Source organism: Cuculus canorus, chromosome 19 (genome assembly GCF_017976375.1).
Source record: "Cuculus canorus isolate bCucCan1 chromosome 19, bCucCan1.pri, whole genome shotgun sequence".
Lineage (NCBI taxonomy): Eukaryota > Metazoa > Chordata > Aves > Cuculiformes > Cuculidae > Cuculus > Cuculus canorus.
The window spans coordinates 2,310,952-2,336,213 of record NC_071419.1 but is presented as its reverse complement, the minus strand read 5'-3'; the positions used below and the strand labels follow the sequence as shown (position 1 = coordinate 2,336,213).

The window sequence follows — 25,262 nt, the reverse complement described above, 5'->3', positions numbered from 1 at the left end:
ACCAAGTCCTCCAGCATCTCCTTGTCGTGGGTGATGCAGCCACCAAGCCCCCCACGATACCAACATGAAGGGCCGCTTTGTTCCACAAGCTCAACGGGTGCCTTGTTCTATCTGGGGGAGCACGAGGCAGCCAGCCTGGAGGGAGACGGGGAGAGGAACACTGAGCTTTCCCAGGTTGGCTGGTGACTGTGTCCCTGAGCTGAGCCTGGCATGGAGCACCCTGTCCTCCCGCCTCAGGGTGATGTGGCGGAGTCAAGGAACAAGGCAGGGTGTGGCTGAGACAGGGAAGCTCGGGGGGGCTGGGAGTCCCAAGAGGGGCAGGGGAGTCTGGGGGGGCTGAGATGGGCAGGGGAGGCTGGAGGAGCTGGGGAGGCTGGAAGCCCCAGGAGGGGCAGGGGAAGCTGGGGGGCTGGAGGGGCTGAGAGCCCTGAGATGGGCAGGGGAGGCTGGGGGGCCTGAGAACCCCGAGATGGGCAGGGGAGGCTGGGGGGGGTTGGAAGCCCCAAGAGGGGCAGGGGAGGCTGGAGGAGCTGAGAACCCCGAGATGGGTAGGGGGGGCTGGAGGGGCTGAGAACCCCGAGATGGGCAGGGGAGGCTGGGGGGTTGGAGGCTGGGGGGGTTGGGAGCCCCAAGAAGGGCAGGGGGGTCTGGGGGGTCTGAGAACCCCGAGATGGGCAAGGGAGGCTGGGGGGGGGCTGGGAGCCCCAGGGGGGCAGCGGGCTGTCGGGTCTCGCCGTGCAGCCCGCCCGGAGCCCCGCCGCTGCCCCGAGGCGCCGTTCGGGCCGGTGCAGCCGCAGCCGCGCCCCGGGGCGGGGTCGGGGCGGGTCCCAGGCGGTGCCGCCCCCGCGCTGCCCCGGCCCCGCGGCTGCAGGTACGGGCGGGGGGGGCTCCGCGGGGAGGGGCTGGTGCTGGGTCCCGGCCATCCTGCCTGCCGCCGGCATCCAGCTCGACGCTGCCTCCGAGTAAGAGAAACCCCGCGGGGCTCGGCGCGGGACCCCCGCGGGTCGGGCGGTGCCGGGGGAGGAGGGGCAGAACTCCCCTCGCCCGTTCTCCCCTTCTGCCCCTTTCCTTTTTTTGCCTCTTCTCGTCTCTTGGCTCCCCCTCTCTCCGCGTCGCCGTCCCCCCTCTCTCCGTCCCCACTCTCTCTCCCTTCCTCTCCTCTCTCCGTCCCCCCTCTCTCCCTTCCTTTCTCCCTTCTCCCCATTCCGCTTTCCCCTCTCCCCACTCAGTGCCTGCCGGTGCCTCTGGATACAGTCTCGGGATGGGAACAGCCGGGCTTTGTTTGCTTTGTCCTTTGCCTGCGGGAAGAATGTTTGAAAGCTCTGTTTGAACAGAAATTCAAAAAATGTAGAGACTTAAATCGTATTTAAAATGTTTCCTAGGAAGAGTGGTTTAAAAAAAAAGTTATGGGGATGACTTGTTTCAAGGAGGCCTCGTTAGTAAGTAGATCCCTTTGAATACAACTGCTTGGAATGTTATTTGCTTTTGGATGTCAAACATCCGACTTTGCTAACAAGGATGACTCTAGCATTTTTTCCCCTCAAGTCTCTTATTTTTCTTACTGATTGTTACAATTTCCGTTTCCCACTATCAACTTTCTGCATGATGCAAGTTTATTACCAAAAGAATTCCCTTTGCTGGGGTACGGCATGGCTCAGCTTAGGGTGTCCTGCTGCGGAGCCAGAGGGGGTGGGGGTTCCTGACAAGTCTGTCATCCTTTGGGATTCTCAAACTGTTTTACAGAACTCTGAATAACATTTGTCTGGATGTGAAACCCGAGTACCTAGGAGTAGGTCTTGCACAACCCTGGCTATTCCAAGCAGCCTCTCTTGTCTTGTCCATGAGATAGTTTGTTCCATAGTCCCTGCTCCAGAGAGGCAAGAGATCGAGGTTTAACTCGTAGCACTAGAGAAAATCAGAAGTCAGCCCTGTTGGACACCTGCTCTGCGTGAAAGCTGCTGCAGGCGTTACAGCCGCCTCCCTGCCCGCCACGCACTTTGTATTCCAGGTGTGGTTCCAGGCTCCGGGTTGAGCTTGCCTGTTTGCCTCCAGAGGGTGCGGATGGTGAGACCGCTTCTGTCCTCTGTGCTTATGCACCAGCCCTGCGTGTTAGTTATCTCTACTGTCAGCCCCATCACAAGTCTGCTGGAGCGGGGAGAAGTCCAGCTGCATGGATTTCACTAGAATTCAGCAGGAAGTTCTGAAGTGTTAAGTCTTTAAATACAGGGGGGGATTTTCCAGTGTTTGTCGTGGTGTTTAGATCACAGTTTGCTTCAGTGAGAGCCGAGTACCTGCAGTGTCCCCAGGAGAATGCCTCCTGCTCCCAGAGGAGTGGAGGCTTTCTCCAGCTGGATGAAGTTCCAATACTGTGGGGAAAACACTAGGGAAATTGAACCAGCCATTAATCTTTGGCTACTTCTGAATGTCTATAGCATGACCAAGCAAAAATGTTACTGCTAGTCTCAACTTTGATTTCCCAGGCACAAGTCCAACAGGTTTCTGAGTTTGTCCCTTTCATCACCAAAGCGGGGATGCAGATAGTATTCCTCAATCGAGTTTCGTGGATCTGATCATGTTACCGAGGGGCATTGCTGCCAGCTCTGGCTAAAAGACTGGCTGCCCGACCATTTCCATTAGGAGGCTGCATTTGGAGATAGATTATGTTCTTTAGTGCGTGCTTCAGCACTTGCTGAGTTTGTAGCGTGGTCAGCAGTGTCTCTCCGGGGGAGTGTGGCTGCTGGGGAAGAGGAGGGACACGAGCCTCTCTGCAGGACAAGCGGCACCAGCGAGCTTACCTCCACCCTGTGTTCAGCCAAAATAACTTTTTGTTGTAGGTTGGATGTTCTACAGAGTTGTAGTGGGAACCGAATCATTCTTAAAATAGCACTGTGACGTATTTTATTGCTCAGGATTTATATCTGGGTTCAACTCTCTTGACAAATGCAAGCTTTCTATTTTAATTCTGGTCTGGGACATCAGTGTGGCTACTCAGTAGCGTGTATGTGAAAGAGGGTGTTGGGACAGGAATGTGCAGCTCCACGAATCAACCATTTCCCAGTTTTGCTTTAGAATCCTCACTCTCTTTTTAAATATATGCTGAAGTGACGTCGTTGCAGATTGGTTGCAGTAAAGCAGAACGTGGTTAAACACAGATATCAAGTAGCTTGAGCGCAATAACTGACTACTGTCGAGCAAGAAGCAGCTGCTCTTCGCTTTTTTTCACTTTCACAGCACTTCGGAGTTGTCGTGTGAGTAACCGAGTTCTTGGTGTGTCTCTGCCTGGTTGGTATCAAATGGTTTACATGAAAAGGCAGAAAATGCTGATATAGGCAAGTTGTCAGTAACAAGCAGCGTGTTGTTTCTGTTGATCAGTGGTTGTCTGGTTCTCCAAACCAGGTATTTGATAGCCCTTCTAGATATTTAAACTGAGAAGAAAAATTAATATGTTGTTATTTTATATGCCTACTTGTGATGTCTTTGGAATCTTTTCAAACTCGAGACTCAAAAGACTTCTTGTGCAGCGGCTTTCAAAAGTCACTGAGGTTTTATGTTAAGAATAAAACCTCAAGTTACCTCTTTTTGTGCAGCTTATCGCTTTATGTACTGCTGCCATGTAATTTGTTCTACTTCTAACAGCACTAGTTCAACTCCTTGTCTTTTCAGTCTCTTTATTATTAATTAATCACTTCAGACACTGGAAAAAAATGCTCTGGATGATTAATGCTTTTCCCATAAAAGCAATAAATGTGGAGTTCTCAGCTATGAGCTGTGCTAGATTTTTTTCCCCATGACAGCTGCAAACTCTCTAGGTGGGGATAGTGCACAGCTATTGAGCTGAAAACTCTGTTTTGTCAGCTTGAAGCATTTTTCTGCCGGAGGCTCCAGGAAACAATGGCAATGTGGGAAGGGAACGCAGTCAGACACAGTCCTGGGGACACGGGAGCAGAGAAGCTGTCACACGGGTCCATCGGTGTCTCCTCTTTCGTGCCAGCTGAGGCAAAGGAAGAGCATGGAAAAGTGCAGGGGCAGTTTTTCTACGTCTCTGCTTGTGAGTTTTGGTAGTCAGAAACTGTCGTAATCAGGCATTTCCTGAATTGAATGTTGCATTAAGATTGTGTTTTTTCTACAGTAAGGAGAATAAAAGTAAAGGAGGTGGGGGTAGGAGTGTCTGAGCAGACTTTACTTGCACCAGGCCTGGATCTCAGAGGATACGCTTCTGCCTCATCTCTGCTTCCCAGGAAATGGCAGACCTTGAGACATTTCCAATATTTACACTGCATCTTGCAATCTTCAGCTCCCTGATAGCAAAATCACACTAACTGCCAGAGCAGATTCATCAGAGCTCCTGCTGGTTGTCTGGCACTGCTGTGTGACTCTGGTTTGTGCACATACTGATATACTCATCCTCCAGGTACAGCCGCGCTGCTGGTACCTGCCTGGTGACAGCGGCGATGCTTCTCCGGTAGCACAGATCCTTCTATGTCCGCTGCCATACAGAGACGCTCGGAGTACATAGTGCTGATCCTGGTGTGTATCCTGGGCTCGGGAAGAGAGCTGCGTGATGGTTTGTCACTGTTAAATCCATCATAGGAGAAATCGTGTCAGACTGCGTTGATAAGGTATCAGCTTCCAGTGCTTCCCACCTGCTCCATGAAGGAAAGTTTGGTCAGAAAAGTTAGGAGAGGAAGTAGCAGCCTGTAACAGTGAGCATTTGACTCCCAGCAGGTCTGCCAAGTACTTATCTCTGCTGATCCACTGAGGATGCGTTTGCAAAGTTAAATAGAGCTCCAGGAGCTTTTTCCTGGAGTGCTTGGCAACCTGAAGGTGCCAGACGGGAGCAGCCCTGCTGGATCAGTGACACTCAGCTAAGGGAGCGGTGGTGCCACAGGCGCTGGAGTGGTTGATTTGCTGGATGTTCTGGGGAGTTCTGCCTGTGCACACTTCCTTTTGGAGAATAACCTTCATTTTAATTTGTCTGTTTGTTTTTTCCCACTTTGGGTTGGTCTGGGACTTTGCTTGTAACTGCATCTTCAGTCATGATATTCAGGATATTCAGGTTGTTGGTTTTTTTTCTCAAAATTGGGATGTGATGGTGACTGGGGTAGAAAGGTTAGAAGATAGAAATTGAAGTTTTGGATTTTCTTTTCTTTTTACCCATTTCAAAGTGTTTTTTTTCTGACTACAGGCTGTATTTTTTGTCTTCCCCTTCCTCTTTTGTCCTTCCTTCACCTCTCACTGAGAACTTGAAGAGGTGGAACTGGTCTCAGCTGATGTCCCCTCACTACTGGGAGAGGGAGAAACAACTCTTTGTCTGTATTAGGAGCTAGTCAGTCAGTGGGACACCATCCAAAAGCAAAGTTTAAACATATGTTATTTACCAAATATTTCCACACACAGTAAAAATAAAGCTACAGCTCAAAACAGCATCTTTATAACACTGGAGGAAATGAATCATCAGTATGGATGGAGGCTGCTGCGATGAGAGCTATCACCATTAGGACTTTCCCTTCTTTCTGTCTGCCTGTTTTGAGAACACTTGTGGTTCCTGAGCGCCAAAGCCTGCCTGAATCCTGCTAAAAATAGAATAAACCCCCTCTGATCCACAGAGGCAGAGCTGCAACCGCTTTGCAATGAGGAAGAAGGGAGTATCTCAGCTTGTTGGTCTATGGCATTGCCCTCTCGTGGCTGCACGCCACAGGGATGGGAGCAGACTGGCAGCTGGAGCTGAACACAGCCTTTGAGGGAGGTTCTGTCCCTGCCAGCCAGAGCCATTAATGCCGTGGCCACACCTATGTGTGCTTGGAGAACTGATAGCCCAATGGGAAGGGGAACTCTTGTAACTCTGCATATCTCCAGGTTGATTTATTATACTCAGAAGAAGGTGTTTGTGAAGGAAACCACTTAATGGGAAATGGGCAAGGCCTGTCCCCTCCTGTGCAGAGCTGCTGCAGGTGTGTGTGCTCGGGGCTGGAGGAAGCTTTGGTGGCAGCAGGAGGTCAGTCAGCAGGTAAAGGCAAAGACCAAAGCCCTCTATCGGTTCCATCTCTTGGCTGTGCCTCGTGTTCCCATCATTGTTCCTCATCTAAAAACAGCGCTTCTATTTTGAATGTATATTAACCGGACTAATTTGTTAATTCTAAGTTGCTTCATGTTTCCTGTGTAGGTTTTTGAGAGGGAAAGCTAAATTCTGTGCAGAGCTGACTCAAAAGGCCGGAGCTCGCTGTTTCCCTGCAGTCACCCCGGGTCATAGTGCAGCAAAGCAATGCCTGGCCCGTGGTGGGTTTGCTGCAGGACTTGGACATCCTGTGTGGCATTGGTGTGGCGTGAGATGCTTCATCTACGTGATTTTTGCTCGCAAATCTTTTGTACTTAACCCTAATATTTGCATGTACTTCTCCTGTCCTTGCTGTACGTGCAGCACTGGCTTCTTGTCCATCCTGTTACCTCATCGCCTGTGTCTGACACCACAACCACAGTGCAAGGCCATGTTTCGTGCTTTCCTTTTGGACACATTTCAGGCCACCTCTTCTGGTTTCCAGCCCTTCTTCTCCAGTAATAATTTATTGCTCTGTCTTCTTTGGGTTTTGGATAATGGATAGAACAGGCATCTCTGCTGCAGAGGAATTTGTTGGCTGCTTCTTGGGGAAAACCACTTTGCATAGAGTTGCAGATCACTTCCCCTGTGCGTAGTCAGGACTGGTGATGGAAGGAGGAACATCTGTGTCATTTCCCTGCCCTGGCCACAGGTGCGGCTTCACTGCCTGTGTCTTCACTGTCTCGCTTTATGTGTTCTGGCTGTCGCCACTAGAACTCTCTATGGGACATAATGTGGGATAGTAGTCATATTTTCATGTGCTGGATTATGTTTCATGGGTTACATAAGCATTCCTCCAAGATGTGTTTTCAGAACTGAACAATGATTTGTGTTCCAGTCTATTTCAGGATCCATTTTTGCTCACAGCTGAGTGAAAGCTGTCAGTGGTTTCCACTGATCCACAATTATCTCTGCTGTGTGTTTTTAAGAGCATGATTCAGCTCTTACATATGCTCCTAAGGCAGGGCTTTTAAACGGTTGTTTGTATCAGCAGATTTTCTCTGGGTGTGTGTCAAGAGGGGAGACCTATATATTCTCCAAAGGTTTCTTCCATCTAAGGAATAATCTTCCTGATTTACATCAGTGCAACTGAGAAGGAACTCAGGCCTCTGTGCTGGAGGTTTTAGCCCTGGTGCATGGGGCTGAACCCTCTGTGTTTACAAAATGGATCGTATTCAAAAGGTAGAGAGACCAGAATAGGGCTGACATGACTCATAATGCAAACAAACAGCTGGAAAAAGTGAATAAGACTCCAATCATCTGGGCATGCTAATTTGCTAAAGTGGTTTAGTAGGAATTTTAACTTGTGAATGCAAACCCCACTTGCCAGTTGTACAGATAATGCTGAATTTTGTGTCTGGGACTGTCGATCCGAGTTCTTATTGGAATCAGATGCATATCTTAAATGGAGAGGGAGCTGCTGAATGGACAATGCCAATCTGAAGCAAGCTTTGTTTACTCGGTTCCTCAAGAGATGGAAGGAAAGGAGTTGGTTTTAGTTTTATGGGTGTACAAATTTAGGGCTGTCTGGAGACTGAAAACAGATCTGATCTCTCATTAGGGGTATTTTTCAATGCCTATTGCCTTGGCAGCAAAGCTGAAGTCCCACCAGATTTGTTTTCAGTGGCTTACCAAAGAGTTAGTCATAACGTATACTGCTTGGGCAAGGAGGCTACAGGAGTAGACAAGTACTTCTGTTTGCAGTGTGCACTGTCATCAGCTGTTCATGCTGTGCCGAACTGTCGTCCTTTCTCTGTTCTTTGCAGCATTCTGTCTTGAGTTTTTTATTGTTGGAACTTGAATGACTGTAGTGTTCGCTCTCATAATCTTTGTAGATTCATCAAAGTTTGTATGGGTTGGCAAAGCATCAGAGAGAAAAAGAAATAGCTGCATGGGTAGTCAGGGAGTGTAGAAACAGATAAACTTGAAGCAAGTAAAATAATGCTTTGTGGTATGTTTTATTCCTCAGTGTCAGTATTTCAGACAGTGATGGGCAGAACGCAGCCCTTACTGTGAGAGTGTTGCTGTCACAAGTACAACCTGTTATTTCCCTTGGGATTGATCACTCTAGCAGGGCTGTACGACTTTGCTGCTTGCAAAACACAGTGACTTACAGTTTTCCTGTTGTTGCAGCAGAAATACAGTGGCGATATACCTCTTCTGGCATCTGATACGGGAGGTCTAGAATGCTGTGAGACAAGGGAGTCTCTCTTTTCCTGAGGAGATATATTATCATTACTATTTCTTTATTTCGCAGTCTGTATTCTCCTGGAAATTTTTGGCAAATTAATAGAGGGAAAGAGAGAATCAGCTGGGTAGAAATGCAGCTCTTTGCCCCCAGGGTACAAAAAGGATTGGTGCACAAGAAGCATTTTTGCAGCGTGAATGTTGTGTGGATGCAGACTCCACTAAGATTTACTCTTCTTCCTATTTTTTCAGAAATTCCATCTGTATTTGCAAATTAGTTTGATGCTTTGTAAGTGTTCTATGTTAATAAAAACCACAGCCTTTTCCACCTAGAAATGCAGAAGTTGTTGCAGCAGTAAGCAGCAGGTGGTTTAGATACGCTGTGGTGCAACGTGGTGTTGGCTGCAGACCTGTCTGCGTGGGCTTTGTTTATGCAGCAAGTTTAGACAAATTAACCGAACCTATCATGAACCAGGCACTAGCGCGGTGAATGAGAACAACCACATGGTGATCTGACCGTCCACCACTTGTTTCACGCTCCCGTTTAGCTCAGCCAAGCTTTCCTGAGCAGCCCTGGGCAGGTAAGTCCTTGCTATGTTTGTGGGCATGCACATCTGTGAGTTAATTTGAGCTCCAAACAAAATGCTCATTTTATCTTGCAAGTGGCTGGTTCCTGAATAAAAGCTGCGAGGAGATCAGGCTATTGGTGTTTTTCTGCGTGTAGGGAAGACAGAGTTCTCTTCTGATGCATTGTGAGACAGGAAAATCAAAGAATCATAGAACGATTTGGGTTGGAAGGGACCTTTACAGTCCATCCAGTCAACGCCTTGCAGGAGCAGGGATGTCTTTAACCAGATCAGGTTGCTCAAAGCCTCATCCAACGTGACCTTGAAAGTTTCCAGAAATGGGGCAGCCACCACCTCTCTGGGCAACCTGGGCCAGTGTTTCACCATCCTCAGTGTGAAAAATTTCTTCCTCATCTGGTCTAAACTTCCCTTCTTTTATTTTAAAACCATTTACCCCTTGTCCTAGTGCTACAGGCCCTGCTAAGAAGTTTTCCCCCATCTATCCTATAAGCCCCCTTTAAGTACTGAAAAGCTGAAAGAATAAGCCTCCTCACCCCAACAGACATGGTTCATTTTAACCCAGGCTGCTGTTAATGTAGTGACCAGACCTCTGAGTCTCCCTGTTTCATGTACTCACTCTAAATGTGTCTCCTCTTCACCCTGCAATGATTTCTGTAGGCTGGGCTCTGTTATACACCTTTCCCCACTAGGCGTGTCGTGATGTGCTAACTGCGCATCTGGACACCATAAGACATTGTTGTCTTCCACTGTTTGCTCAAATCATTGGGCTTCTTATGTTCTTATTTTTATCACTGTGCAGCCAAGTGTCATTTAGGTGATCCATCTGCACTGAAATCCTGTATTCCAGACCTTGTTTTCCTTAAATAACTTTCCTTGGCATAAGGTATTGGCTCTGCATAGCAGCCTTTCTGTGACTAAGCTGGATGGTTTTATTTACCATCAGCTTGAAATGCGCCTTTTTCCCATGTCTCCAGCAGGACATCCTTCCCGACAGGGTTCTGGCAATCGCCTCTGGCACATCCCTTCAATGAAACATCTAGAGCACAGAGTTCTGTGGCTTGATTTAACAACACCACATTTCTGACAGGAATGATAAACCACACCAGCTGCTGGGGTGTATTCCGCTTATTCCCTTCCGACATGCTTCAGATTTCTTTTAACCAAAGAATGGTGTAATATAGAATGTATTTTTTGTTGCCCTCTTTCCCTCTTTGGCCTATATTTACATTCTGCAACTGATTGGCAATTGTAGAATCACAGAATGGTTTGGGTTGGAAGGGACCTCAAAGCCCACCCAGTCCCACCCCTGCCATGGGCAGGGACACCTCCCGCTGGATCAGGGGCTCCAAGCCCCATCCAACCTGACCTGGAACCCCTCCAGGGATCGGGCAGCCACGGCTTCTCTAGCAATGTAGATTTGGACTGAGGGCAAAACTTATTAAATGGCAGGTTAATTAGAAGACCAAATGAATTGTTTTTCCAAAATATCGTATATACTTATGAGCATATCTGCAGATTAGAATGTACCCTGAACTGGGACAAAGATTATCCTGGCTCTTTTCACCTTCAGTCTGTGAAGCCTGGCCAAGTATGCCCCTATGCAGGTATATTATTTTTACATTTACTTTCATGGAAGTATTTTTCCATTTGGAAGGGACCCGTCTCTCTCGAATGTTATGCAATCCAGTCATCTTGATTTGGGAATGCTGCAGCTGCAGAAAGCTTTTGCAGCTGGCTTCCTCAGAGTCAGGGATCCAGCATTTTTTTCGCTGGGTCTTAGACCTCTGACACTCTGAACTTCCTTCACAGAGATCAGAAATACCAGCAAGACTGAGACATTGTTTTTATTACCTATTGCAGTTTGAGGCTTTCCAGTGAAATTTCAGAGGCGCGTTAACTAAATCAGAGTTTGCCAAGGGGACTTTACAAAACAAAATGGATTTGCTTGAACAACAGCGAAGCAGTATGCTCTGATGAGAATAAAAAAAACATTCTCCTGGAGAGTGGGGAAAGCACAAAGTGGGTCTAATCTTTCCCTTATGGAAGCTTTGTTGTGGACTTCTGTGGGAAGTGGATTTGGCCCCTTACTTAAGCATCTTTTGAGAGATTCTGCAAGTGGGAACCTCAGACTGCCTGTAAATTCATTTCTGGCTGTGTTAAGAGCAAAAGAGTGACCAGCAGGCATTAGTTACATTCCTCCCAGCATCCTTGTCTGACCTTCCAGAATATTCATAGCCATGTACCGGACAGAGTGTCTGAGGCAGGTCTCTGTGCATCCCTGGACAGTGTTCGGCAGATGCTTCATCGCAAACACTGCTGCTCCCACCTCCAGACTAGTAGTGCCGCTCTGTTCCTGGGATGCTGCAGAGGAAAGTGGGTTACAATTCTTTCTGCACAGTTTACTTACTGCAAACACATGGGAAATGGGACAGACTAGCTTGCTGCAGTGTGAGGCAGCTGGAAAAGGGAGCTCTTTACTGACGGCAGTCATTGGTTTGATACCATCAGCCATACTACGTTTTAATTCCATTGAATTGAATATTCCTGTCATGGGGTCTTGCACCCTCAGTAATACCTGGATATGAAATGACTGCGTTATCTTGTGTCACCTCCCAGGCTGCCAATGCACTTTTGCTGACAGATGAGTTCAAATACACGTCTCAGACTCCTCCAGGCTGTATTGCTCTGATAGCAGCTCAGCTCGTGCGGAGATTGCGTTCAGGCGTGAGACACGCAAAGCCTATGCTGAATTTTGCATCTTGCTCCTCTGGCAGAAAGATGAGGGTGTGTTCCCTCCATCCTTAGGTTATCCAGTTGTATCCCTTCAGTGCTTCTCTGTGTTTCTCATCTCTCAAATCTCTTCCTCTGCAGCCCTTGCCAGCTGGAACAGCCTCTCTGTTCCTCTGCGTCTCATTGACTTTCCATTTATTTGCAGTTTTCAGCTGACAAAATGTTGCCTCTGTGGCTGATGTCTCTTAATTTCTTCCTCCCTCATTGGCCTTATGGTGAGATATTTGGCTTGTTTCAACGTGGTCGCGCTGTTGGCTGTAATGGATAACATATTGTTTGAAGTTATTGCCTGTTGGGATTAAGCATCTCTAAGTGGCTGAAGGAGTCTCACAGACTTCCAAGAGGACTGTTTGCACAAACACGTTACGCCCCTGTATTGCGGAGGGGGTGGGTGTGTTTGTCCCTGATAAAAGATTGGCTTCTGTGGTTCATCTTTACCAGCAGCAGGAGGAGGAGGGAGCTGGGACGCCCTGCAGCTTCTGCAGAAGAAGGGAGAAGCCCATGAGCTGTTAGAAATGGGCAAACAGGGTGGCAGTTCTCTTTTTCTTGCCGTTTTTTGCACTCTGGCCCTGCAGCTGAACTGTGTGAGCTCCATGTCTGTCGCAGGGCTTGGATATGTTGTTACAGCAGCTGTTGTGCTTTCAGCTGTGGTAAGTGATTAACATCACAATTAAACATGGAAAAACTTCTGTTTTCCAATTATTTATGAGAGTCACACTCTCTTTGAACTTTTTGTAAGGATTGTGTCCAATTTTATAGCAGGAATTTGGGAGAAACAAAGTCAGGCTGACTGGAATCATGAGGATAAAATCTATTGTTTTCTCTCTTTGTTATCTGAGTTTAGCTTAGGAATCATTTCGGTATCTCACTTGCTATTTTGCTTTCTAGTTTGTAACATTCTTTATTTCTGTCTTGAAAGCTGAGTGTGTTGTACTTTTGTCCATCAGTTACTGTGAACTGTCTTCTCTGTCAAAATCCTGGATGCTTCTAATATAACTTTTTAATTTTTCCTTCCGTCGTCTGATACCATTCAAAGGCATGCTGCAAAACGGGACAAACCTTTCTCAATGCAACCAAAATGCTTCTCTCCCTTTCAGTATTACCAAAGTAAATTCTTTTATACCATAATATAGTGTTTATACTGTAGAAAAGCATTTGTTACGTTGGTTAAAAGAATTGATTACATGTTGTTAACACATTGTATTAGTGTGACAGAAAGAGCAGGATAAGCTAACACGGGGTTAAGGAAAACTGTAAAGAGTGTTTGTGCAAAATGTACAATGTCTGTAGTTAAAAGGGGTCTATTTCCTACAGTATTGAACATAGAATGATAGAATAATTAAGGTTGGAAAAGACCTCCAAGATCATCAATTCCACGCAGCGTTTATAGAAAAGGATAGTCAGTAAGAGGATCAGTCTGTCACTTGTGTGCCGTATGGAAAGACTAGAAATTAGTAAAGAAAATATGTAGAGTAAGATCAGGAGATATAGACAGAAATGAGAGAAGAGTGAGTCTAGGAAAGAGTGAGTCAGGAGTAAGCCAGGAAGTAGAGGTGATTAGAAGTAAAAATTAACAGTGGTCAGTTGAGAGATACCCTCGCCTCCCCCTTTTTTCTTTTTCCTTCAAAATTTAGTACAAGAGAAAAAAAGGAAACTTCCACTGTTGCCTGGAATGACAGTTAAGAGATCAGAAGCAATATAGTTTAGAAATGTGCTTCCATGTATTGTGCATAGTGAACGATGCTCTCTGTCTCGCCCCCAGCCTGTCAGCATGGTGGAACACGCTGAGTTTTTGAAGGCTGGGAAGGAACCTGGCCTTCAGATTTGGAGAATTGAGAAATTTGATTTGGTACCAGTGCCAAAAAATCTGTATGGAGACTTCTTCACGGGAGATTCCTATCTGGTGCTGAACACCATCAAACAGCGGAGTGGGAACCTCCAGTACGACCTGCATTTCTGGTTAGGTAAGTCCGAGGGGAGTGACCCTTCCGAGCTGGGAGCCCAAAGCAAACTCTTGATCCTCTCTCTATGCCAGCCTTCCCCACTGTTACTCCAGGAAAGGGAAAATAGAACTGGCAGTTTGGTGAGCATCTAATTTTGGGTGCATAGAATCACAGAATAGTTTGGGTCGGAAGGGACGTTAAAGCCCATCCAGTCCCACCCCCTGCCATGGGCAGGGACACCTCCCACTGCATCACGGGGCTCAAACCCCATCCAGCCTGGCCTTGAACACCTCCAGGGATGGGGCAGCTGCAGCTTCTCTGGGCACCCTGGGCCAGGGCCTCCCCACCCTCACAGGAAAACATTCCTTCCTAAGGTCTCATCTCAATCGCCCCTCTTTCAGCTCGTATGGTGCTGCTGATCTTAAATATTTGAAATGATTTCTTCAGCAGGGACTACAGGCTTCTCTGTGTCCAGAAATAGTTTTTTTTTTGTCCATATAACAGCGTAAGTCCCTGTTCTCCAGAGGCTCACAGAGAAGATATGATCTCAGGTGGACGGGGTGGCTGAAATCCTTTCTCTTTGAAAAGGTGAAGGTTCATTGTTATCGTCCTGTCTCAGTGAGGGGGATGTTTTCCCCCTGAAGTTCAGACCCCTAAGCTGCCCTTCTGCAGCAGATGTCACTGAGTAGCATGGCAAGACTTCTTCTGCATCCTGCAAACCCGAGACACTGTGACAGCATCACTGTTAAAGTTGTGTGAGATACTTGTGTAATGGCTTGTTGTGTCAGCCATCCATCTATAGGTTTTCCCCACCAAAAAGTTCCAGAGAGGCTGAGGAACTGGGAATTGCTGGGGTACTGGTGCCTCACGAGTATCCACAGCCTTCCTAAAGCCTGGTAATGTCCTCCTGCAGGTTCATCTCTCTGTGTGTTTGCTCCATAGCCAGTTTCTTTCCAGGACAAGGTGAAATAGCAAAGGAAAAGGGAATGATACTTATCAAAGAGGCAGCTATGAGGCAGTGGGGCTGCAGCAGCTATGGTGGCATTGTAAGCCTGACAGGAAAATACACAATTTCTACTGCTGTGGGGGGTCTTTGTTAGAAAAGTTTGGATGTGATTGCTCTGCAGACTTTCCTGGATACGAAACTTCCCAGCCATCTGCTTTCTCCCTGGTGCTATCGCGCAGCTGAATGTAGAGGCAGAAACCCTACATTCCCTCCAAGCTGTTGCCTTTTCCTTTCTTAGGAGATGAAAGCTCTCAGGATGAGCGTGGGGCAGCTGCCATATTCACGGTGCAGATGGATGACTACCTGCAGGGGAAGGCGGTCCAGCATCGCGAAGTGCAGGGCCACGAGTCCTCAACTTTCCTGGGGTACTTCAAATCCGGCATCAAGTACAAGGTAAGTGATGGCTGGGTCTTTATACTACAAGGCTGAATCAAGTTTGCGAGGAATGGCAACCTGCCCACTACCCAATTCTCAGAAGAACGAGAATTTTGCTTTTTCCAGTTGCTTAAAAACCATTCTCAACCAGATGTTTTCAATGAGTTGGAACTGACAGGGTGGAGAACAGCAGATCCCGGTGGGAGAGCTTTGGCTGAATTAATAATACACAAGCAAAGCCCCAGGACATTTTAGGACTCAAGGTTTTGTTTTTCTTTGAGAAGCAGAGGAAAGAACAGTCCCAAGACGTCTGGAGTGAGTTTAAGAAACAGCAATCTGAGTTAATGGGAAACGCCTACCCAGTAGATTTAATTTCTCCCCACTTACATAACAAGAGTTTGATCTTTCCAGTCTTTTTGTGTGCTTGGCCCACCTCCTTAGCATGCGTAATGTTTGGTAAAGTAGACGGATCGTAGTGGGAGTTGCGTTCCCAAGCCTGTGCTTGTTTGAGCTAATGCTTTCCCTTTGGGGTCAGGGAATGGGATACAACTGCCCAGTTCAGCTGCCGGCTGAGCCAGGGCAGTGAGCTAAACTGGGACAATGCCAGTGTGATAAGGTGGAATAGAAGAAGTAGAAGCATACAGCCAGGAATGATAGCTTGTTAGGAATCCAGTGGCATAAGGAAAGAGATACCAGGTCAAATGTTTGCAAAGTGCTTACATTTCTTCACGTCTAAGACTTTCTTTATTTCACACTCATTTGTTATTTTCATTCATTTGAATTTGGTTGTGCTTTTTTTTGAGGATAACTGGCATTAGTCCCATGGCCTACACTGATAAGTAATTACAAATATCTCTGTATCAGCAGAGAAGTGATTCCTGAGGCTGGGATGATTTCTGGTAGGCAGGATATATAATACACAGGGAAATACACTCTTTACTCCACCAGTCAAAATCGTGTTGTGCCTCAACTTACGTTGATCTTCTACAGATTTGGAGATCTCCACCTGTATTTTATCTGCGTCCCTCGGGCGCTGTAGGAGCCGGTAGCTGGAATGTACCCATAGATGTGTGCTATACAGGAGCTCAGCCTGGGCAAACTACATCTCTCTGCAAGCTGCTGCTGCTGCCCCTCTTTTTCTGTGAGAGGCAAAACCTGCTCACTGATAGCAAATCAGTAGGACTTTCATTTTCTGAAGCCACAGCACACACATGAACTGCTGTTTCCTCATTTTTCCCTTAGGCTGGTGGCGTGGCGTCTGGCTTTAGACATGTGGTTCCCAATGAAGTAACGGTGCAGAGGCTTCTGCAAGTCAAAGGCAGGCGAACGGTCCGAGCGACGGAGGTCCCTGTGACCTGGGACAGCTTCAACAGAGGGGACTGTTTCATCCTTGACCTGGGCAGTGTAAGTACCATGTAAAAGACAGGTTTAGCAGACTTTAAGGGGCAGGAGACATCTGATTAGGTCACGAAGGGATTTTTTCCCCCACGCTGTGGAAGGTATCTCAAGTGTTGGGTGTTCCAAAACCTCGCATAGACAGACTCTTGACATATTAAGTCTCAGCTGTGCTGCTGTCTTGTCTAGAGAGGCGATTGTTACGCTCTGACTGCTTTATGTTCTTTTTCTTTCCTCCAGAACATCTTCCAGTGGTGTGGCTCCAACAGCAACCGCCAAGAACGACTTAAGGCCACTGTGCTGGCCAAGGGAATTCGGGACAATGAGCGGAATGGTCGTGCCAAGGTCTATGTTTCAGAGGAAGGAGCAGAGCGAGAGGAAATGCTTCAGGTTGTTCACTTTACCTGTTTCTCTGTGGGAAGGGCAGTGTGTGGAAGAAGGGGCGGGATGGGTAGGCAGGCGCAGTAGTGTCTGTCTTTGCATAGAAGTGTTAGTGGTATAAAGACTCAATTCAATGCAGACTTGGTCCTCTGCATAGCTGGGACATCAGAATGTATTTTCACTGTTATTGATCTAGAAGTTTCCTCTACTTGCTCTTGTGGCTGGAACATCTGGGGAACAGAGATTCCCTTGGATTGACTGGAAATGCTTTTGCTTTCTCACAGGTCCTGGGACCAAAGCCCGATTTGCCACCAGGAGCTTCTGATGACACCAAAGCTGATACAACCAACAGAAAGCTGGCTAAACTCTACAAGGTAACAAGAAACAGATGGACGCTGACAAATATCCTCGTGGAGAATGGAGTGATCTTTGTGCAATTAGATGGAGCTGGAATAGCAGGGAGGAGCTGAGCTGAGTCCTACTGCTGTTAGCTTTCCATGAAGTTTAATGTATGAACCTTGGTTGCTTATGCTGCTTACTCGCATGCTTTCTGTTGTCTTTGTCATCACTTCTGACTGTAGCGAGACAGCTGGGACTTCCCAGGAATTTTGGCGGGACAGGCAGAATGTGAAAAGAATGGGAAAAAAGCATTTTCCTTTGTGTTATCAAGCTTTGTGTTAGGAAGATGACAGGAAAGATCTAGAAGTAGTGAGCCTGAGAACCAGGAGATCTACCCCTTTCTACATCTACTGCGCATGAAGCAGCAATGATTTGAAAGGTGACATTTGTCATCAGCGAGTGTAACTGGAGGAGAATGCCCAAGACTCTTTGGGAGGAATCTTCTCTCAGAGGTCTCTGGTAGTGCTGTGGTGAATATCTGCCAGGATGGTTTGTAATGTGGACCTTTATATAGAACCATAGAATGGTTTGGGTTGGAAGGGACCTTTACAGGTCATCCAGGCCAGCCTCACTGCAGGAACAGGGACGTATTCAACTCAATCAGGTTGCTCAGAGCTCCCTAAGTGAGTGCAGGAATTCAGGCAAACCCACTTGACACAGGGAGGCCTATTCCCAGTTAACAGGACTGCCCGTTCCAGTTCTCGGAGCAGAGGGTTTGCTTTAGAAGGTATTTCTTTGCTGCTTGTGCACCAAGGATATTTGTCATTTTGAATCCATCCTTCTTTGGTCCCAGCAGCATCTGCTGCGCTAGAAGTACTCGAAATCTTCAGAGTAAGTGTAAATGTTTTGTCATACTGTTACTGTGCCAAAGGTCTCCTGTTCGAAAAACAATAGTGCCTGAAGCAGCCAGTGATTTCAAATGTGTTTCCCTTCCAGTCCCTGAGTTTTGGACTGCCGCCATGAGGCTGGAGGGGAACAGACGATGCCTTATCTCATCTCCATGCTGTGTTATCACAGGTCTCCAACGGGGCTGGGAACATGGCAGTTTCCCTGGTGGCAGATGAGAACCCCTTCTCCCAGGCAGCCCTGGGTACAGATGACTGCTTCATTCTGGACCACGGCACAGATGGGAAGATCTTTGTCTGGAAAGGTACCATAGAGATGCAGGCGAAGCTGCTGTGCGTGCATTGGATCTTCATCCTGTTGCCAATCCCCGTTTGTTTCAAGCCGCTTAGGACAGTGTACATTTGGGGGTGGTGATGCTTTTCAGGGCAAGTCCAGATAGCAGTAGCAGTCTCAGAAAAGCACTCTCAGCTGAAATATCAGGGATGGGGTCTTCAGTGTAGAGAATTAAAGGAAGGGTCCTGGGAACCAGGAATTAAAAATAAATATCGTAAGTAGAAAGGCAATTGTGCTCTCTCAGCCATCACAAAAAGCATGAAAGAGATCGAACAATTGTCATTTTCTGTTTGGCATCATCTGGCTGGAAGGCTGGGCCCCTCTGCTGTTACAAAAGGTGGAAGTACCTGGGACAGTTTCTTGTCTTTTAAAGTTGACTTCTCTCTGTTTTTGTTAAAGGCAAAAATGCCAACTCTGAAGAGAAGAAGGCAGCACTGAAAACAGCTACTGAGTTCATTGATAAGATGGGTTATCCGAAGCACACCCAGGTAAGGCTGTGCAGCCCACCAACCCCCGACACCACGCAGCTCTCAGAGGAGCTGTATCAGGCAATTCCCTGTCCGCCTGAAAGCAGGGCTCACATGAAGAAAGGAGCAGCCAGAGCGGGAGCGGCGTGGGATGGGGACAAGGCTGCTCCTGATTGGCTGGCTCTTGTGTTCCAGGTCCAAGTCCTCCCGGAGGGTGGCGAGACACCTTTATTCAAGCAATTCTTCAAGAACTGGCGGGACAGGGACCAGACAGAAGGACTGGGACAAGCTTACGTTTCTGGTCACGTTGCCAAGATTGAGAAGGTTCCTTTCGATGCTGCCACTCTGCACACCTCCAAGGCCATGGCTGCCCAGCACGGCATGGAGGATGATGGCTCGGGCAGGAAACAGGTGAGCAGTGTCAGAATCACTTTGGAAAGGTTTCCAGAATTCTTCGTTACTTGGTAGCATTCCTGCAACAGCAGCAAGACGAATGGAGGCCTGAGAATTCAGTTTTGTAAGTGCTGGGGGAATTTTTAACACCAGAAATACCAGCAGGGTCTTGAGAGCCCTGCAGCTGAGTGGTGTAGATGAGCTGTTAATTTCGACCCCAAAATTTCCCTGGGGACAATGCTTCCCCAGCCAGTGCGGACCCAGACTTCATCCTATTTCCTCCTGCTCCCTGTTATTTCAGCTGTTGCCATCATGTGTGATGGGTGATTGTCTCAGAGCGCTGATGTCATGCACCTGGGGGCTTGAATGTGCGCATAGAAGCAGTGGTGGAGGTGGGCTTGAAGGCACTGAGAACTGCCTGAAAGCACACAGCTGTCCTGGCTAATGTTAGACTTTTAAAAGTCTCCAGTAAAAGCTCAATTCCTGACCATCTGACCGCGAGAAATGGACATGATTGTGTCGGGTGCAGCAAGGGCATCAGCGCCGGTGGTGCTGGTAGCCTGACTCACATTTTCTCCAGTGGTTCTGGCTGGATCTGATCACGGTTTGGGAGCTCACGGCAGGATGAGCTGACCGTGCCTCCAGGCTTGGCTGCAGGCTGTGGAATGCCAGGCTTTTCCCAGCAGGTGGGGCTGCAGGGCTGCTCGTTCAGCGAGGCTCGCTTTGGGAAGAACAACTCAACAGGCGCTCCACCAGGGAAGTCTGCTGTTTCTGCTGACCCACTGAACTCGGACTATTTCTGCTCCTCTCCTGCTCTAGATTTGGAGAATAGAAGGCTCAGAGAAAGTGCCGGTGGATCCTTCGACGTATGGCCAGTTCTACGGAGGGGACAGCTATATCATCTTGTACAACTACCAGCACGCTGGCAAGCAGGGACAGATCATTTACACTTGGTAAGAGAAGTTTCCTGATGCGAGTCAGGAGACACTGAGGCTGTGAGGCTGAGAGTCCACGTCTTTGAAAATGGATCACTGCTGGTTCACACTTACTGAGGATCTTTGCAGGATAAAATTTCACCCTGGGTAGGCTTCCCTTGCAAACAAAACACTACCAGATGTCTGGAATGTTTTGTTTGAAGTGGAACAATGGGGGAAATCACGATGCTAGCACTTTTTTTTCTTCTTCTCTCCCACACCCAGTAGTAGATACTCCATTCTTTGAACTCTAGTTATTTTTGCAGAGATCCTACATCCATGGAGACCACTCTAACTTTCGATATTCTGCCAGCTTGGCTGGTGGCTTGGATGCCCGTTCCCAGACCACATCCTTGAAGAAGAGTTGTTCAGCAGGCAGCCACACTGTGGTCTGATTCTCACTCATCAGGAAGCAGGGAGGGCGCAGGCAAGCTGAAACCAGGAAGGAGACTGCGTGTACAGAGGCTGCACACGTAGTTCCTGGTGCCAGTACCAAAAGGTGTGGTTTTTAAACCAGCTGCTAGGAAGATCATGGGAGATGGGCGTGGAGATACTAAAGAATCTGTGCTTATTAGCTAGAAAATGTTCCTAGCTCCCTCTGTAATTACTATATTAGGATACAGGACAGTGAATTTCTCCTTTGTGTTGAATGATATTCTGCAGAGATTCGGTACCAAAAGTTTCTCTTACCTCTTGTTGATGTCTGTAACGTGAGGGGTAGGGAAAGGGCTAGAAATAAAACTTGGATTTTGCCTTGTCTTTCAGGCAGGGCGCAGATTCTACTCAAGATGAAATTACAACCTCTGCATTCCTCTCAGTGCAGCTGGATGAGGAGCTGGGAGGCAGCCCTGTGCAGGTAAAAAACCAAACATATGATACCAGTTTACAGTGGAGAAAGCCAGTCGCATAGTGGCAGCCTCCTGCTGTGGCGTAGGTGTTAGGAGGCAGCTCTGTGCCTCGCCTACGCTCCCACTGTTGCACAAGCAAGTTTGATAAGCAGTCCATGTGAGACAGGAGGATTTTACAGCTGTTATATGCTACCTCTATGCCAAAAGGATCACTCACCAGTTAAAATGAAATAGCAGTTGTGAGAGCTCAGTTTAAACACTGGTCTCATTTTGTGCAGGAGGGAAGAGCGAAGCTCCCATGACCATTTTGGTGCTATAGGACTATTCCAGCTGGAAAGATGTTTGGAAAGGCCATTCGGAGTATATCATGTGCTATTCTTCAGCAGCTGCTTAAAACTGACAGCAGGCTTCTTTTTCTCTAGAAACGAGTTGTGCAAGGAAAAGAGCCCCCTCATCTGATGAGCATGTTTGGTGGAAAGCCCTTGATTGTTTACAAGGGTGGAACCTCCAGGGAGGGAGGCCAGACAGCACCCGCAGCAACGCGGCTGTTCCAGGTCCGATCCAGCACCTCGGGAGCTACCAGAGCAGTAGAGGTACGTGGGAAGAGTCAGCTTGCGCATTGTGTGCACAGGTTATGGTGGGAACGGGATCCTTTTCAGCAGAACGGGTGGTGAAACTGAGCTTTGTGGCTTAACTGAAACACCCTTTGAAAACTTTACCAACTATTAAGAAATTCCTCTTTTCTCATGCTCCATTGAACGAAGATGCACACAAAAACCCCAGTGCAACCCCAAGAGAAACTAAATCCTATTCAAGAGCTACACATGAGGCTTTACGTGGGCAGTAACATCCTGAGTGTCTGGCTTCAGGATGGCACGTCCTTCATGGCGGAGAGGAAATCGTGTCCATGATGGCTCAGCCTCAGCAGCAGAGACTCTGCTCCCTTCCCAGCAAGTTGTTGCATTTCCTGTCCCAACTGTAACAGCTGTAAATGTGCCAGATCCAAGCGCTCCTGCCGTAGGCCAGGTGTATCTGTAGGTTACACACAGAAACACACGCTTGTTTATTTTTCTCCTATGATTAAGTCTAACTTATCACTTAGCTACAGGCAAACATGCAATGTATCTTACAATCTTACCTACTTGTATGGAAAGTCTCGTTTGCTGTTTATTCAGCAACAGGGACTGATTTTTAGTTTGAAATAAAGGGGTCTGTGTAGAGGACAATTCCATTTGACACATTCTTTCGTTTCAGCTGGATCCTACTGCCAGTCAGCTGAACTCCAATGATGCCTTTGTCCTGAAAACTCCCTCTGCTGCCTACCTTTGGGTTGGCCAAGGAGCCAGTGATACTGAGAAGTCGGGAGCACAGGAGCTGCTGAAGACACTGGGAGCTCGCGCAGTAGAAGTTTCTGAGGGCAGAGAGCCAGGTGAGGGAGGCGCAGGGGAGTCCGAGATCATTTCTGTGTGGCTGCACGTTCTCAGTAATTATTTCATGGATTTTTTCCCCTGTCTCCTAGAACAAGGAAGTATGGACATGGGCACAGAGGGGCTTCTCCAAAGTGCCCTTATCACGTTTAACAGCATGCTTATGTTTGTAGGCCTTTGGAACTTTTTGACCCAGAAAAGGGCTTGCAGTGCTACTCAGACCATGCCGCCACTGCAGTTTCCATGATCAGTTGAAGGATCAGTGTCTCTTTCTCCATTTCAGATAATTTCTGGGCAGCTTTGGGTGGAAAAGCTCCATACCGCACCTCTCCCCGGCTGAAGGACAAGAAGATGGATGCTCACCCCCCTCGTCTTTTTGCGTGCTCCAACAAGAGCGGACGTTTCACTGTGAGTATTGAAGATGACAGTCAATTAATTCAACATGCGACTGACAGTGCTGCAAGAAACTCTGTCCTGGTGTGCTCTGAGCCAGCCAATAGGCTGTTGGACCTTCTCTTTCTTCAGTGTTCCCTCCAGGAAAGCATCAGCACCGTTTTTCCACAGAGACAGCAGCTCATGCTGTTGTGTCAGTGCAGCAACGTGCTGAAGCATCAAACTGGTCCTGCCCTGGTTAACAACCAGCATTGAGGCTCCTCAAATTTTAACTTGTGGCTCTTTAGAGTGAAAAAGAAGCAGCATTACCAGTCTTGGACCTGGGAGATAGAGACTGATTTTGTGTTCTATGGTCTGTGAGTGGCTCTGACATAGCCATGGTCAAACACCTCGCTAGGGTCTAGTTTAACACATCTCACTGACATGAAGTGAAACCAGCACCTCTGTGAGCTGGAGCTCTCCTCTGAAGGTACAATGGTGCTTTAAGTCTGCATTCATCTTTTAACCTTGTGTTTTGCAGATTGAAGAAGTTCCTGGAGATCTGACTCAGGATGACCTTGCGACAGATGACGTGATGCTCCTTGACACATGGGATCAGGTATGTCACATTTCGCTAGGGATGAGGGAAGCAAAGAATGGGCACAGATTGGCTCTGGATTGAATCCCAGACTGCAATAGCTGGAAGAGTTATGGTATTTTAGAGTCACCTTCAGGGCTGAGAACAAATTGCCTCACTGGTGACGCTGAGAAAACTTAAACCTGAGCTTGAGGAAAGAGCTGGTGTCCTTCTGCTTTGGCGACTTTGAGGGCTGGAGAGAACAGGCTGTGTGTATGCTGGACAGGACTGCGAACCACTGTTAGGATTCAACAGTTTAAGACACTGACACGTTTTCTGCTATTTTTCAATAACAGACTGTGCATAAATATGCCAAAAGGCAACTGAGAGATGAATTTTGTATGTTTCATGTAACAATATTCAGACATCTGCTGGTTTTTCCTCATGTTCAGCTAGTGTCTGATTTGTTTGTTTATCTAGAATTCCTGCAGATAAAACACAGTCAAAAAGCTGCTCTTTACCTGCTGATAGCTTTAGCCAACATAGGTCAGCAATCCCGGCACACCAACCCAAGTGTGTTCCTGTTCTGTGTCACACGCTGTTCACTGAGCCTTTATCTGAGTTCTCCTTCCCTTCATAAAGAAATGGTCTGTTGCGGAAATATTTCATGTGGGTTTTTTACCTTTAGGTCTTTGTATGGATTGGGAAGGATGCCCAGGAAGAAGAAAAGACTGAGGCACTGAAATCTGGTAACGTCACACGTTCCTCTCCCGACTCACTGAGTTTTGTTTTCCCACTGACTATAAGGCAGGGAATTTAATACACTGAGAAACGTGTCTTAATCACAACATGAAGTTCAGTGTTGTGATCAGAGATCACATCTCTCAGGAAGGGAGGATCCCTGGGCTCTGTAGAGAGAGCTGCAGCATTCCGCCGTACCGTGCTCAGCCCCAGCAGTGGGAAAGCATCCCTGTGTGGCTGAACAGGCATAAGCTGCCGCTGCGTTACGGTGTTGGACAATCTTAATGGCAGTTATTGACAAACAAGTGCCAGTCTGCCACCAGGTGTAAAGAAAAGCAGAGCGAGAACTTCTGTGTTGTTTTAAATGAACAATCAGAAATTATATCTCTAGCACCCTTTTAGCTACTATTAAGCTGCTCCCTAAGCTTGTGCTCTATGCAATCTCCTCCTTGTGTGTTCACAGCCAAGCGGTACATTGAGACCGATCCGGCCAGCCGAGACAAGAGAACGCCGGTCACAGTGGTTAAGCAAGGGTTTGAGCCGCCCACCTTCTCCGGCTGGTTCCTGGGCTGGGATGACGACTACTGGTCCATTGATCCCCTACAGCGAGCAATGGCAGATGTAGATGTCTAAGGAACAAGTACTCCTTTTTAAATGGAGCAAGTTTAGTGCCTTCACAAGCTACTTCCTCCTGCAGGATGCATGTTAACGAGGCAGTGATGTTAATAGCCAATTAGCTGTGCAATAATTACCAAAAACAATCATGACCAGTCATTGCCCCTACTCCTTGCTTTGATTATATTTAATACAATAAAGCTTGTATGGAATATGTGAAGAACGGAAATGGTGGGGTTTGTTGCTAAGGAGGAAACATTAAACAGAACCTGTCAATTCCACATTTGAACTGGCTTGAAACAAATACACCTTGGAAAATGAAACCAGCTTTGTGCCGTCTTTTGCACGTGCACTTTTTAACTAAACGGCTACAGAAATGACTTTTGAGGCTTGGGGATTGTTTTGCTTTCCCCTTGCCAGAATCACCAGCGGTTCAGCCTCTGATAAATTAGCAGCAGTCAACTTGTTCAGAAAGTCACTTGTTAGTAAACAGCGTGTTTTTTTATTCAGGA

The 25,262-nt window shown here is 47.4% G+C and overlaps 1 protein-coding gene across 4 annotated transcripts; it reads left to right on the top strand.

Annotated features, from left to right (window-relative positions):
- Window positions 1-834: 834 nt before the first annotated feature.
- On the top strand, window positions 835-24,973 carry GSN (gelsolin). 4 transcript variants are annotated; one of them, XM_054083931.1, is made up of 17 exons: window positions 835-962; window positions 13,421-13,622; window positions 14,846-15,000; window positions 16,225-16,386; window positions 16,618-16,767; window positions 17,043-17,132; window positions 18,175-18,307; window positions 18,736-18,824; window positions 18,999-19,214; window positions 20,016-20,149; window positions 20,936-21,026; window positions 21,441-21,611; window positions 22,273-22,447; window positions 22,729-22,853; window positions 23,359-23,436; window positions 24,083-24,143; window positions 24,599-24,973. In XM_054083931.1, exons 2-17 carry the CDS (start codon window positions 13,430-13,432, stop codon window positions 24,766-24,768), a joined length of 2,193 nt encoding a protein of 730 aa, XP_053939906.1. In that variant the 5' UTR covers window positions 835-962; window positions 13,421-13,429; the 3' UTR covers window positions 24,769-24,973. The 4 variants fall into 4 exon arrangements, with proteins under 4 accessions (XP_053939906.1, XP_053939907.1, XP_053939905.1 ...); XM_054083932.1 differs by having other exon boundaries at window positions 849-871; XM_054083930.1 differs by lacking the exon at window positions 835-962 and adding an exon at window positions 1,392-1,439.
- Window positions 24,974-25,262: the final 289 nt, after the last annotated feature.